The sequence below is a fragment of the Agrilus planipennis genome, unplaced genomic scaffold, assembly GCF_000699045.2.
Source record: "Agrilus planipennis isolate EAB-ADULT unplaced genomic scaffold, Apla_2.0 scaffold7, whole genome shotgun sequence".
Classification (NCBI taxonomy): Eukaryota; Metazoa; Arthropoda; class Insecta; order Coleoptera; family Buprestidae; genus Agrilus; species Agrilus planipennis.
This window is the reverse complement of record NW_020439340.1, coordinates 65,885-78,444: the sequence shown is the minus strand read 5'-3', so window position 1 is coordinate 78,444 and position 12,560 is coordinate 65,885. Positions and strand designations below refer to the sequence as shown.

Genomic DNA, 12,560 nt, shown 5'->3' with positions numbered 1-12,560 from the left:
ATGATCCCATCGTTTTAGACAACCCAACATACAGTATATATTGCAACTCTAATAATACGTATAACTACAAGGAAAACCAAAAAAACGATTTTTCTCACGGAAATAACTTTTTTTATAAAACTCAGTGTTAGTTTTGAATATACCACAAAATATTACATAGAAACTATTTATTAATTAGTATTATTTTTGAAAAGATCTAAAATTTGGTTGAAAAAATTTTCCCTTTTTATTTCGGCAGTAAGACGATAGCTCATAATAAAAATTAACTAAATACTTGTAATTAGTAACTAAATACTTTTTTATTAACAATTCCAAATAAAAATGTGTAAGAATTTTCAAGGAAATTTTACAAGATGGTTTTCAAAAATATTGCTAAGTAATTCAATATTTTTACTTAATATTTGGTAATTTGTAGGGTGATAGTATTGAATTTCATGTAAAATAGTTATTTCCGTGAGAAAATACATTTCCCAACTTTCTTTGTAGTAACTTCACTACAATTGAAATATTTACTGTATGTTGGGTTGTCTACATACACAGATATCTTCGAAATTGTAGTTTAATTTATTGTAAAATAATATATAAATTAGCATCCCCAACTGCGTACACACGGTAAAGATATAATTGAAAGATGAAAATTCATCAATCTACTTCAACGAAACCGGAATTATAGCTCAATTGCAGCCTCCACCAAAATTTTCAAAAAGATAGAAAACAATGATGAAAGTATTTGAATTACTGCTTTTTAGATAAATTAATTTAGCAAAAATAACTTTGTAGCATCCCCAAAATTTATGTGTGGTTTTTTCAGCTAGCAATTTCTTTACTGTTTTCGCTAAATTAATTACGTACGATAATTATATCAAACCGCACTCCAAATATGATAATACGATGAGATTCTACAAACGTTTCTACTATTAAAAACTTCAAAAATAATTCTATAACATCCTCAAAATTTACGTGCGATTTTTTAGTTAGTAATTTCTTTATTGTTTTCATTAACATCAATTAATTACATACGCAGATGTACCGACAACCGGTCATTCGCGGCTGTACAGTGGGTTGCCGACTCAAAAACGCATTTTTTAAATTTTGTTATAACTGTTAATAATTTAATTTCTTTTTATAGAAAAAGAATGATTAACTCTAAAAAGTTCTATAGCACAGATACATTTTTTATGCATTGTTTACAATGTTCATATATCCACTATATATTACGCTGCTGTTTAAAAATAGGAGCTGTTTAGTGATTCAAATAATAAAAAAAGTTACATCTCAACATTTATTTTATACAAACTTATAAGCAAAAAACAAAATTACATAAATAATAAAGTACACTTTGAAAAACTACCGAGAATTAAAATAAATTAGAAATTAGTGTAGAGAAATTGGAATGCTAAATTAAACAGAATACGTTAATTATTGAAAGTTGATTAATTCAAAATTACACGATTAATAAGAAAGTAAAATCATCAATTATTATTTTTGAAAAATATTTTATTAATGCCTAAGTTAAATAAATTTCGAAAACAAACAAGAAACCTCTCGATAGCTCACAAATTTCATACATTGAACATTAAAAACATCTAATGATAAATACATCCACAGATAAAAACCTTTCAGTATAATAACTCAATAAATACACATATTGCATTTAAGTTAAAAATAGGCATCCAAATAACAAAACCATCAATACCTGGCGACTTTAAACAATTTCATGAATAAGCAAAGGAATTTAAACGAATAATAATTGAAATATACAATTAATTAATCTCCCAATTTTGTACTATTAACCAACTTTTATATGTAATGATATATTTTTTATAAGTCCCCAAATTGGCTCTTTTAAAAAGAGCATAAAAATTTATTTTCAACTCAACAAAATGCTTTCTTTTGATATCACAGAATTCAATAACGGTTACTATCTCATTTAAGACCTGTTCTCTAATTTCTAACAACACTTAACATCATTTTACTTTTGATTATGAAATTTATAAACAAAAAAGATACAAATTCCGAACAAAATATCACGTATACTTTAAAAGTAACATAACATAAAGAATAACACTTTTTATTCAACTTTACAAATATTAACATTTTTAAATTTAATAAATTGATACTGCACTGTTATTCGGGGATATTGGAATTAAATTACTGACTTATTTTAACTTCAAAATCAGATATCACAGTTCATTTAAAATAAAAAGTTCCCTAAACTTGGACAAAATTAATGTTAACATCTAATCCGCCGTAAAAACAGAGAAAGAGAGAAAGAGAGAAAGAGAGAGAGAGAGAGAGAGAGATTAGCGTCCCTATATATCGTAATAAAATAAATCCTCGCCATCATCATACAAATGATTGTATGACGGATGCCTATCATAAGATCGAGCTTCTCCATAAATTATAGATTGAACGACCCATGTTGTAGAAACTAAAGCAATACCTTTTGCTTGTGCTGCATCCAAACTTGGATCCGTTAAACCGCTCTCTACTAAAATTACGTCCGTACCGTCACACTGTCCTTTAAACTCAGACACCACAGCTCCTGTAACAATAAACTTAAGTAATATTTGTTGCCCCAAATTTAAAAAACTAAATATTACTTACCTGCATCAGCACATACCTTTGACCAAAAGTCGTAAAATAATTTACTTGTAAGCTGAGCAATTTTGAAATGAAGTGATCGAAATGGTTTATCAGTTTTCCTTTCAAAACTCTCAATAAAACGATGGTCTTCAACAGACCAACCTGCGGGTAGCTCTTGTAAGGTCAATCGTTTCTTTTTAATACTACAATTAACAATCCACTCATGGCAAACGGTTCTCATTCCCACAGCCAGCCCTCTAATGTACTTAGGTGTAAGAGCAGGCCGCCAACTTACAAGGTATGTTACTTTGTACTTCTTAGGTGGTACATCTTCAAATTTAGAATAAATAATACCGCCTCCGTTTTTTATTTGAGTTGCCAAATGGTCCTCTACATATGGAACCTTACTGAAAGCATAATCTTCGTTATCAGTGCCAACATCTTCTTCTCCTGTTGCATCAAACAAGGGTCTACTCCCGCATGTCAATAAAAAACCAAAACCTTTGAACCAGGTCCCCTTTACGTCCAAAGGTCCCAAAGTCGAAACTTCTTTTTCTGAAGATGACTTACTTAATTGCCCAAAACATCTTTTCAGTTTTATAGAGGGGTTATTAACCCTTTGGTATCGTAACTCCATATCACAACCGGGTACCAATTTTAATTCGCCATTTGACGTATTTTCTGAAACATCTTCGTCGGTGGTTGTACTGAGTTCGCTGGCACTTTTGGCGTGCATTTTCATCTCGAAAGCTTTCGCCAAAAGTGTTTTTTGGGTCCCAGAACTACCCGGCTTAGGACTATATGTATTATTTCGTGATCTACAATTTCTAAGTGACACGGAAGATGTCTGAGAAGATGACGAAGCAGTGCTATTTTCTAAATATTCTATATTATTTTTAACTAATTTAGCTTGGTGTTTGGTCAAATAGATATTACTTGCTGACACTGTAAAGTCGCCCCTATCGGTCGCAACCGTGTACATTGGTTCTTCTTCTGAATGGAATGCAGTCACAATACCAGGACACTTCACATTCCCAGATTCCTCCAAAACCATCACTTTATATCCTATCAGACTATGGACGTCGGCAAAAATTATTTGTTCGTCGGAAACGTTTCGAAAATTACCATCAAGGAATTCTACAGTCCATTTATTTTCTGACTGACCTTTAATAAATCCTGCGTAGTAACGTTGGTCAGTCCACTTTGCGAAAACCAACATACTTTCTTCTTCTAGAAAAAAAAAAAAAATTAGTTTAGACAAAATTACATCCTAAGTATATTTACCAAATGTATTGGGTCTAATTTTTTTAATTTCGGGTTCTTTTTCATCCTTTCCTTGGATAACAAATGATCCCCGTTTCTTTGGCGGTACATGAGCAGGTTGTGAATTTTGCGGAATATGATTCGAACTCTCAGTTAAATCCATCTTTTCTACATTAGTGGACGATTCAACAAACGAATCATCGATAGCTGAGAGGACACTGTAAACCAACTGATAGTTTTTCCATTTCTTTTCCAAGTCACTAACAGGTTCTTTGGTCTTATTGTATGATGATGTGGACTTTTTTAACAAATTTTGAACGTTTAGAGCAGCAGCTGAACTAGGTACAGAACTACTGCTAGAATGTGACATAAGTGAAGCTCTCATTGCAAGAGATCCTTTTGGAGGGGGTATGTATGTAGCTGAAGCCCCACTTAAAGGTGATACTGTTTTTGATACATCAGCAGCATAACCCGAAGAATCTGATTCTGACACAACATCATTTTCTCTAAGTACATGACAGTCTAAGCTTAGTAGTTCTCCAATTTGTCCGGTTTTACTGCATAATGCCTCTATATACATTCTCACAAGTTTTACTTGGGATTTATTACCAGCAGTACTTTTACTTTCTTTGTTTTCTTTAATATCTTCTTGATACACACACCTCTCTTTAATCAATGTACCCACACTAAGGTCCTTAAATTGAGGTGCTACCCAGTTAAATTCGTCTTTTTGATTTTCTCGTGTGGCAACTTTTTGATGACCATCTGTACACGTACCAGACTTTTCCGGAGAATCAGATATCAGTGTAAAACTTACATCTTTACCATCAAATCTTGAATCATCAGAGCTGCTTATAGTTATGTCCACCACGTTTGTCTGCAACCGTGAATTATTTTTCTCGTCCAATTTACTTGTTTCTGCGGTATCTTCGCTATCTGAGGAATTAAAACGGGTATTTAATGACATACAATAATTTAAACCAGCACGTATGAAGATCATACGAGCCCTAAATTTTTGATAAATTAAAAAATTCGCTAACATCATTTCTTGCGCCTTTAAAAGCTACTAAACAAATGGTTATCAAAACTGAATTTAAAAATTGCACTCTAGTTATGACGAATATATACAAGTAAATAAAAACAGATGATTACAAATAAAAAAGTTTTTGTGCAATAAACTACCTGTAACACTACTTATTAGCAGTTTATTTATATATTTATATCTACACATAACATTCTACATGGAAACCGATAAAGACATTATATTACCTATTCCATTTCAAAACAACCATGCAGTTATTTGTGATAATTAAGCTGAGCTGTATATTTAAAGCCACTTTCAGCGATAACATTAAACTTAATTCAAATTTCGCGCCAATCAACAAGTGGTTAAAAAATCAACAATTTAAAATAAATAATAAATGTCTATTATTATACTAAAAACCACAAATGACTAAAAAATGCACTTCCTGCTTTATATTTAGTTAACTTAGTTTGATATGAAAATATTAGCCCTTTCTAATGCCTTAAAGTTACGCCACTGGTTTAATTTGATAACATTTATGTGTACCAATGAAACAGTGCCCAGGAAAACATGAAAATAGTAAAAAAAAATAACTTTTAAACAGCAAAATGTATTGAAAACATGTTTTACACGAACATACAAAAAGGACTTTCGATTTTGTAATTACCTATTTCATAAATAAACAAAACTACATTAGATATTCATGCTGATACATAATTATAAAACAGGAATTTTTTAATGCATAATATATATTTAAAAGCAAACCTTACCAGATTTAGAATTATTAGTAATATATTCTCGTGTAATAATTAAAGAGGGACTAAGATTTAATGGACTTCTTCGCGCCCTTTTTGTAATTTGGTTTTCATCCATTACAAACAACTAATCGGCTTGTGATGAACATATTAAAAACCTTGAGATAACATTTTTTTGAATAAGTTCTGTAATCTTCAACATAACACCAATTTCACCGCAAATTTTAACTTGTACCCTGCTTCCTATTCATCAATGTAAACTACTATCTTGTAAACTACTACAATCTTAACCTATTTTTAATACACATTCACTTTAGTACGATAGGTGCGTTCAGGAGAACGATTTTATTCAAATAAATTTCACACAGTTAGGAATTACTATTAATTATTTTAGAAATGGTAGTAGATATTTTTAAAAACTAATTAGTTTAAATTTTTAGTTTGATGAAGCATTCCATTCTGCTTTATTTAAAAGATACCATATTTCAGAATCATAACCATATATAGAAACCCGTGGTAATTAAACAGAATGTATCTCTTGAATCTACTTACTCTATTTTCGATATCTATTGTCTGCTATTGTGGAACCATCAAACCCAATCTATGGTACTTCTAACCTTAACCTATTTACGTTATTATTACTTGTCACATATACTTGTCAACACATGTCAACATAGATAATCTTGTCGAGTTACATTTACATCTTAGTTGATAAACCTATCATAGAAGTACTCAGAACGTGTGCTGCTGTTCGTTTAATGTTAGTTTGTTTAATAATAAGTAAAGATAACAGTTTCATTGTAAATATAGTTAATTTTTCTTAAATAACATTTGTTTAATTGATTAGATGTTGTCTTCAGCTACAGCAACCATGTCAAATAACGGAAATTATGGAAATGAGAGAAGTTTGCCTGGAGACACTGAATTTGGTGTTGACCCTGCCGCAGGGGGCTTCTTTAATTCTGATTATAAAAGGTACCCATTATCATCACTTATTTCTTGTAATCATTACTGTTTTTCTACTCAGGTATGATGATTTAAAAGAAATGCTGGATTCAAATAAAGATAGTTTGAAACTAGAAGCAATGAAAAGAATTATTGGAGTAAGTGTTTTTTTATGGGAGGCTTAGTTTTACATTAAATGTTATCATTGTAGATGGTTGCCAAAGGAAAAAATGCTTCTGATTTATTTCCTGCTGTTGTTAAAAATGTTGTATCAAAAAACATTGAAGTTAAGAAACTAGTATATGTTTATTTAGTAAGATATGCAGAAGAACAACAGGACCTTGCACTATTATCAATTTCCTCATTTCAAAGAGCCTTAAAAGTATATCTTCACTTGTCCTTATTTATTTCTAACTATTTTGACATAAATTTTTCTTAGGAACCAAATCAGCTTATTAGAGCTGGTGCTTTACGTGTCTTGTCCAGCATAAGGGTGTCAATAATAGTACCAATAGTTATGCTTGCAATAAAAGATGCAGCAGCTGACATGTCACCTTATGTAAGAAAAACAGCTGCTCATGCCATTCCAAAACTCTACAGGTGATTATTATCATATTTTGCTACCAGATCATCAGTGTTTCTGTTGTTGTTTATAGTCTTGACAAAGAGCAAAAACCAGAACTTATCACCCTTATTCAGAAACTACTGGCCGATAGGACAGTGTTAGTAATGGGCTCAGCTGTAATGGCTTATACAGAGGTGTGTCCTGAAAGAGTAGATTTAATTCATCAAGTTTACCGTAAACTTTGTGCCTTATTAGTAGATGTAGATGAGTGGGGACAAGTTGTTATAGTCAATATGCTAACCAGATATGCAAGAAGCCAATTTACCAACCCTAATTTGCATGTAAGAATTTTTAGTTTTTGATCTTTGTATGTATATGTATAGATAAATAATATCTAATTTTATGTGTCTGTTAGGACTATGATTACAATGAAAACAATTTTTACGACTCCGGTTCATCAGAAAAATCTGAGAATATAAGACCTCCTCCTTTAGACCCTGACCATCGTTTATTACTGCGCTCTACGCGACCTTTACTGCAGTCTCGTAATGCTGCAGTTGTGATGGCTGTAGCACAGTTATATCATCATTGTGCTCCTAAAAGTGAAGGACCTCTTGCCGCAAGAGCCTTGGTTAGAATTTTAAGATCGCATGTCGAAGTGCAAAGCATCGTCTTGGACAGTATAGCATCGATTAGTTCGCAAAAGAAAGAACTGTTCCAACCATATATAAAAAACTTTTTCATTAGAACATCCGATCCAACAAGAATTAAAGTACTTAAGTTAGATATACTGACTAATTTGGCCACAGAATCAAACGTTTCTACCATACTCAGGGAACTTCAAACTTACATTTCAAATAGCGACAAAGTTTTTGTCGCTGCTACGATACAAGCGATTGGGAGATGCGCTTGTGCTATATCCGAAATTACAGATTCGTGCTTAAGTGGGCTAGTCTCTTTATTATCAAATAAAGACGGTAAGATATTATAACACTTGATTTCGAAGGATATTTCTATTAGTACATGTAACTTATTCCAGAGGCTGTGGTTGCAGAAAGTGTAATAGTTATAAAGAGATTAATTCAGACTCAAGCAGCTGACCCAAAAGATATTATAATTCATATAGTAAAGCTTTTAGACAGTATCACTGTTGCTCAAGCTCGAGCAGCAATATTATGGTTGTTAGGAGAACATTCGAATCGTGTACCTACCGTGGCCCCCGACATTCTTCGAAAAGTAGCCAAAACTTTTTCTGACGAAGTATAGTTAACTTTTACTCTACTGTTGGACGACCTGTTAATTTTTTTCTATTTTTAGAACGGTATTGTTAAATTACAAGTACTTAACTTAGCTATAAAGCTTTACATAACTAATCCCAAACAAACGGAGCTTTTATGTCAATATGTATTTAATCTTGCCAAATACGATCAAAACTATGATATCCGTGACAGGGCTCGTCTTCTAAAACAATTCATACTGGACCCCAAAGGACGAATTACTTCTTGTGTTAGTAAAATATTCCTAGCACATAAACCTGCTCCACAACTGGTTACTCGTTTTAAAGGTAACTCATGCAAATAAAATTTGCAAATGTTACGCATTATGTTTTTATAGACTATGAAGATTTACAATTGGGTTCTCTGAGTCATTACATTAACACAAGAGCTGTAGGATATGAACCGTTGCCTCCATTCCCGAAAAATCCTCCTTCAGGGCATGTAAGAGAAGTGGAGGCGTTCCCACTTAACGAGGCAAAGGGAACCCCTAAACAAGTAACATGAACTATTGTTAATAATTTACAGATTGTCACTAAAAAAATATTCCAGGAAAAGACGAAAATGTTTGCAAATATATCAGACATTAGTTCTTCTGCAGATTGTTCTTCTAGTGAAACAGAGTCATCGTCATCAGGAAGTGAAGATGTAGAAAGGGAAGACGAAGAAGATGAGGACGATGAGGAAGAAGACGGCAATTCAGCACAAAATAGTTCAAACGAAAAAACAGATTCAGGGTAAAATAATTAAACGAAAAAGCAACAACACAATTGTCATAAATATTTTACAGAAATTCCTCAGAAAGTGAGTCATCTGAAAGTTCTTGTTCTGAAAAGAAGCCAGAAGATGAATTAAAAGAAAGTGAAACTGTTTTAAGAAAAGGAAAAGTAAATTTAAATTTGGATCTACTACTAAACATAGACGATATGCCAACAGTCCCAGTAATGACACCGTCCTATGGTAGGTTCTTAATACCTGCAGACGGCATGCCTATAGCTTCTCCTGTGACAGCAGTAGCTCCAAATTTCGTATCCACTACAGGTATCGAACTTTTGAACAGAATACACGGAAAAGGTTTAAGTGTTACTTATCGATTTACTAGAAATCCCCATTTATTTTCTCCTTCCATGACCAATATAGGACTTGTTTTTACTAATCATGGTACAGAGAACGTCTGTAATATACATCTCGAGAAAAAGGTAACCAATTTTAAGTAAATTTGTGCCATTCAGAGAATTTCAATTATAAACGAATCTTTCAGAATTTACCAATGGGTGTAACTTTACATGAATTTGCACTTATTACTTGCCTGGGGCCCAACTGTAGTTTGCCTGGTACCATAGGGATTGATTTTAATGACACAACTGTATCAGTGCCTTTTCAAATAGTTTCTTCACTAGGTGATACTTATATCTTGTTATAATTGATATTTCAAATATATTGAATGTAACAAATGCAAATCATCTTAGGAACGTGTGATGTGGCTATAAAACCACCGGTGGGTGAACTTTTAAAACCAGTTTCCATGTCCGAAGAGACATTCCTTAATGAGCAGTCAAAATTGCGTGGCATGAACGAGCATATTTGCGTAGTAAGGACGTTAAAAAAGGATTTCAGTCGAACTATATTTCAGGTTGCCAATGTAGGAGCATGCCCTAGTAGTACAAGTGATACTTCTAGGTATTTATTTTTTTAATGATATGTTCAAGACGTTAATTTTTTTTTAATTTGAAGGTTTGCTGGCCAAACATTGACTTCATCTTCTATTGTTTTGGTGACGTTAAATTGGAAGCCTGAGGAGGTTTGTATAACAGTAAATTCCGAAAAGGTTGTTACTGGATCAATGTTAATAAATGAACTCAAATCATGGTTTAAGTAAATTTATTTTTTTATGTAAATTTTAAATATTCACTGTATTGATGTTTTATATTTGTTTAATTTAGTTATTCAAAACAGAATACATTTATTTTGTGTATTTTCAATAAAGTTCTCTTAAAGAACAGGTTCTTAATAATTAATATTTTAAGTCTTAAGTTCAAATGGTAAAACTGTTTACATTTTTTAAAAGCATTTGTTAAAATCCATCTTTTGCGTACAAAGTAACATATTCCTTAACTACTTTTTGGAATTCCTCTTTGTTACCGTGATACATCTTTGCAGCGTCTAAGTTTAATGGATCATCAAAATTTAATAAATCCTAAAAACCAGTAAATTAATAAATTTTGAGGATAAAAAACAATTCACAATTTTATTTTTACAGTAAACAAAGCATGCAATCCCCACACTACATCATTCAATTTTCTAGTTGGTGACCATCCTAATCCATCCATACTATGTTGTCTCAAAAGTGACAAACAAACTTCCCCTGTTTCACTAATATTTGGATGCCACAACCTTGTAAGACATTTAACAACGGGAGGCTTAAAATTTTAACATTAACACATTACATTAACATTATTTAGTTTCCACCAACCACCATATTATAGTCCTCGGGAACATCAATAGAGAACTTGAAACAACCACCCAGCCAAAATCCTTCATTTGGGGTAACAAACAGATGAAAAGAACTTAAGTCATTAACGTTTGGATGAGCTATCCTACAACGACTTGGTAACAACTGCATCATTTCCTGTAATTCGCCCACTATCAGTTTGTCTCTTATGGAAATCCTGTTGTTAGAGGTATGTTTTTCTTGTTTTTTTAGCCGTTGAGAAAGCGTAATCATTTCAATATTTTAATATTAAAGTTTATTTATTGTTCGCAAATTAGAAACTGGAAGAGCGTTCATTCTCTTACAGCAACATTCCCACAAGACAGCGTAGCTTATTATTCCTTTCACTAAAACGTTAAAACAAATAGGTTTTCTTATTAAATTATTAATTATATTTGCTGATTATAAACAAGTAATTTCACTTCCTTATAATAAAACCTTATCAACTGCAGAATTATGCAGTGTTTACAATTTAGAATTTAACTTGGCTCATCCAATTGAGCTATATTGAGCATTTACTATTTATGGATTATGGCACTTACCGTAGAAAAGAGCCATCTATTTTATTATCTCAATTGTGATTCGTACCATAGTTCATACCATAGACATATATTAATAAACGCCGATGTTCATACTAATAAATCTATGAAATAAGATGACGTTCATTCAGTCAACACTTCATCTGAACCAATTTGACCTAAAAGAAATTGAATAAAGTAACGTACTTTTTTTTAAGACAATTTTTTGTACATTTCTGATCAGCACATAAAAACTATACTATTAGAACATATAGTTGAGCATTAATTAAAAAATCTTAGGTATTTACAATATTTTTGGAAGAAAAACAATAGACTGAAGTAGATCTGTTAAAATGGTTAAAACAGAAGGTGTGATAACAACACAACACATCTATTTTTATTATCCATTTATTACCCTTATTAGATTTGTGTATCTATTATCTATGGGTTTATTTTAAATCTATGTTTCAAATTTAAAAAGGGTTATGGAATGTTTTAACTTATGGGATTAACAGTTAAATTTTGTTCGTGTAATGTGTAATTAATTGATGGAAAGACATTTATTGGGATAATCTATAGTAGCTGAAATAAGTATTGATTTCTTTTACGTCCTTATTTTGCGAAGTAGGTAGTCAAACGATAAGGGCTATTCTTCTGTGTATGGATGAAGCAATTGACATCTGTTACCCACCATTCTTTTTTTGAAGCTACGGGAGCGGATAATGAAGCGCGTTTCATATACCCTTTTTTATTGTGAATAACACTGCATTACTTTTAACATTTATTATTATTATTATTAATAACACAGTATTAAATGCATCAGTTCTCATTCGCTCCAGAAAGTACACAGTACAAGAAACAGCTTTTTTTAGAATTGAAGGTGGTTTACCAAAGTTAGTTTCATTATTTTTGGCTTTGTTGAAATTATAATAAATGTATTTGTTATAAATTCCCAATTTATTTGATTTTGTTCTTGCATAATTTTAATTGTTTAACATTCTGTACTTGTTTGGTAGATTGCTGAAAAGGCTAATAACTTTTTATTAATGAGACTAGTGTATTATTATTATTAGTATTATTTCTTCTTGGTAGTGTAATGCTTTTTTTTGTACTTATACCATTGCGTTGCATATATTTAA

The 12,560-nt window shown here is 31.6% G+C and overlaps 3 protein-coding genes across 9 annotated transcripts in view; 1 reads left to right on the top strand and 2 right to left on the bottom strand.

Moving 5' to 3' along the window:
* The window catches only part of LOC108739900 (AP-3 complex subunit beta-2), a 97,417-nt gene extending 86,458 nt beyond the window's left edge, over positions 1–10,959 (top strand). Inside the window, exons 1-16 of one of the 6 annotated variants that reach the window (XM_018473994.2) lie at positions 6,255–6,388; positions 6,476–6,603; positions 6,656–6,731; positions 6,785–6,955; positions 7,013–7,173; positions 7,230–7,479; positions 7,554–8,115; positions 8,178–8,398; positions 8,456–8,702; positions 8,753–8,910; positions 8,965–9,149; positions 9,203–9,611; positions 9,674–9,812; positions 9,882–10,092; positions 10,147–10,213; positions 10,875–10,959. In XM_018473994.2, coding sequence (XP_018329496.1) covers positions 6,476–6,603; positions 6,656–6,731; positions 6,785–6,955; positions 7,013–7,173; positions 7,230–7,479; positions 7,554–8,115; positions 8,178–8,398; positions 8,456–8,702; positions 8,753–8,910; positions 8,965–9,149; positions 9,203–9,611; positions 9,674–9,812; positions 9,882–10,092; positions 10,147–10,213; positions 10,875–10,898 — 3,009 coding nt within the window. In that variant the 5' untranslated portion in view covers positions 6,255–6,388 and the 3' untranslated portion in view covers positions 10,899–10,959. Of the gene's footprint in view, positions 1–6,254; positions 6,429–6,475; positions 6,604–6,655; positions 6,732–6,784; positions 6,956–7,012; positions 7,174–7,229; positions 7,480–7,553; positions 8,116–8,177; positions 8,399–8,455; positions 8,703–8,752; positions 8,911–8,964; positions 9,150–9,202; positions 9,612–9,673; positions 9,813–9,881; positions 10,093–10,146; positions 10,413–10,874 lie in introns of those variants that run through there. The other 5 variants (XM_018473993.2, XM_018473989.2, XM_018473991.2 and 2 more) reach the window with 5 other exon arrangements.
* LOC108739903 (TP53-binding protein 1) lies at positions 2,056–5,945 on the bottom strand. 2 transcript variants are annotated; one of them, XM_018474001.1, is made up of 4 exons: positions 5,644–5,945; positions 3,871–4,785; positions 2,608–3,816; positions 2,056–2,545 (listed from the first exon to the last, which is right to left on the bottom strand). In XM_018474001.1, the coding sequence occupies exons 1-4, from the start codon at positions 5,744–5,746 to the stop codon at positions 2,313–2,315; spliced, it is 2,460 nt and encodes an 819-aa protein (XP_018329503.1). In that variant the 5' UTR covers positions 5,747–5,945; the 3' UTR covers positions 2,056–2,312. The 2 variants fall into 2 exon arrangements, with proteins under 2 accessions (XP_018329503.1, XP_018329504.1); XM_018474002.1 differs by having other exon boundaries at positions 2,624–3,816.
* Positions 10,329–11,434, bottom strand: LOC108739919 (NEDD8-conjugating enzyme UBE2F). Its single transcript, XM_018474046.2, has 3 exons — positions 10,886–11,434; positions 10,671–10,832; positions 10,329–10,609 (listed from the first exon to the last, which is right to left on the bottom strand). Exons 1-3 carry the CDS (start codon positions 11,135–11,137, stop codon positions 10,487–10,489), a joined length of 537 nt encoding a protein of 178 aa, XP_018329548.1. The 5' UTR covers positions 11,138–11,434; the 3' UTR covers positions 10,329–10,486.
* Between the last annotated feature and the right edge of the window lie 1,126 nt (positions 11,435–12,560).

What these genes read in the sequence shown, in the direction of transcription:
- LOC108739903 (XM_018474001.1), bottom strand. Translation starts at nt 5,746, where the DNA reads ATGGATGAAAACCAAATTACAAAAAGGGCGCGAAGAAGTCCATTAAAT. An exon ending in TACTAATAATTCTAAATCTG is followed by an intron (nt 4,786 to 5,643) that starts GTAAGGTTTGCT and finishes TTAATTCCTCAG; the next exon opens with ATAGCGAAGATACCGCAGAA. An exon ending in AATTAGACCCAATACATTTG is followed by an intron (nt 3,817 to 3,870) that starts GTAAATATACTT and finishes TTTTTTTTCTAG; the next exon opens with AAGAAGAAAGTATGTTGGTT.
- LOC108739919 (XM_018474046.2), bottom strand. Translation starts at nt 11,137, where the DNA reads ATGATTACGCTTTCTCAACGGCTAAAAAAACAAGAAAAACATACCTCT. An exon ending in CCGAGGACTATAATATGGTG is followed by an intron (nt 10,833 to 10,885) that starts GTTGGTGGAAAC and finishes TAAAATTTTAAG; the next exon opens with CCTCCCGTTGTTAAATGTCT. An exon ending in GATTGCATGCTTTGTTTACT is followed by an intron (nt 10,610 to 10,670) that starts GTAAAAATAAAA and finishes ACTGGTTTTTAG; the next exon opens with GATTTATTAAATTTTGATGA.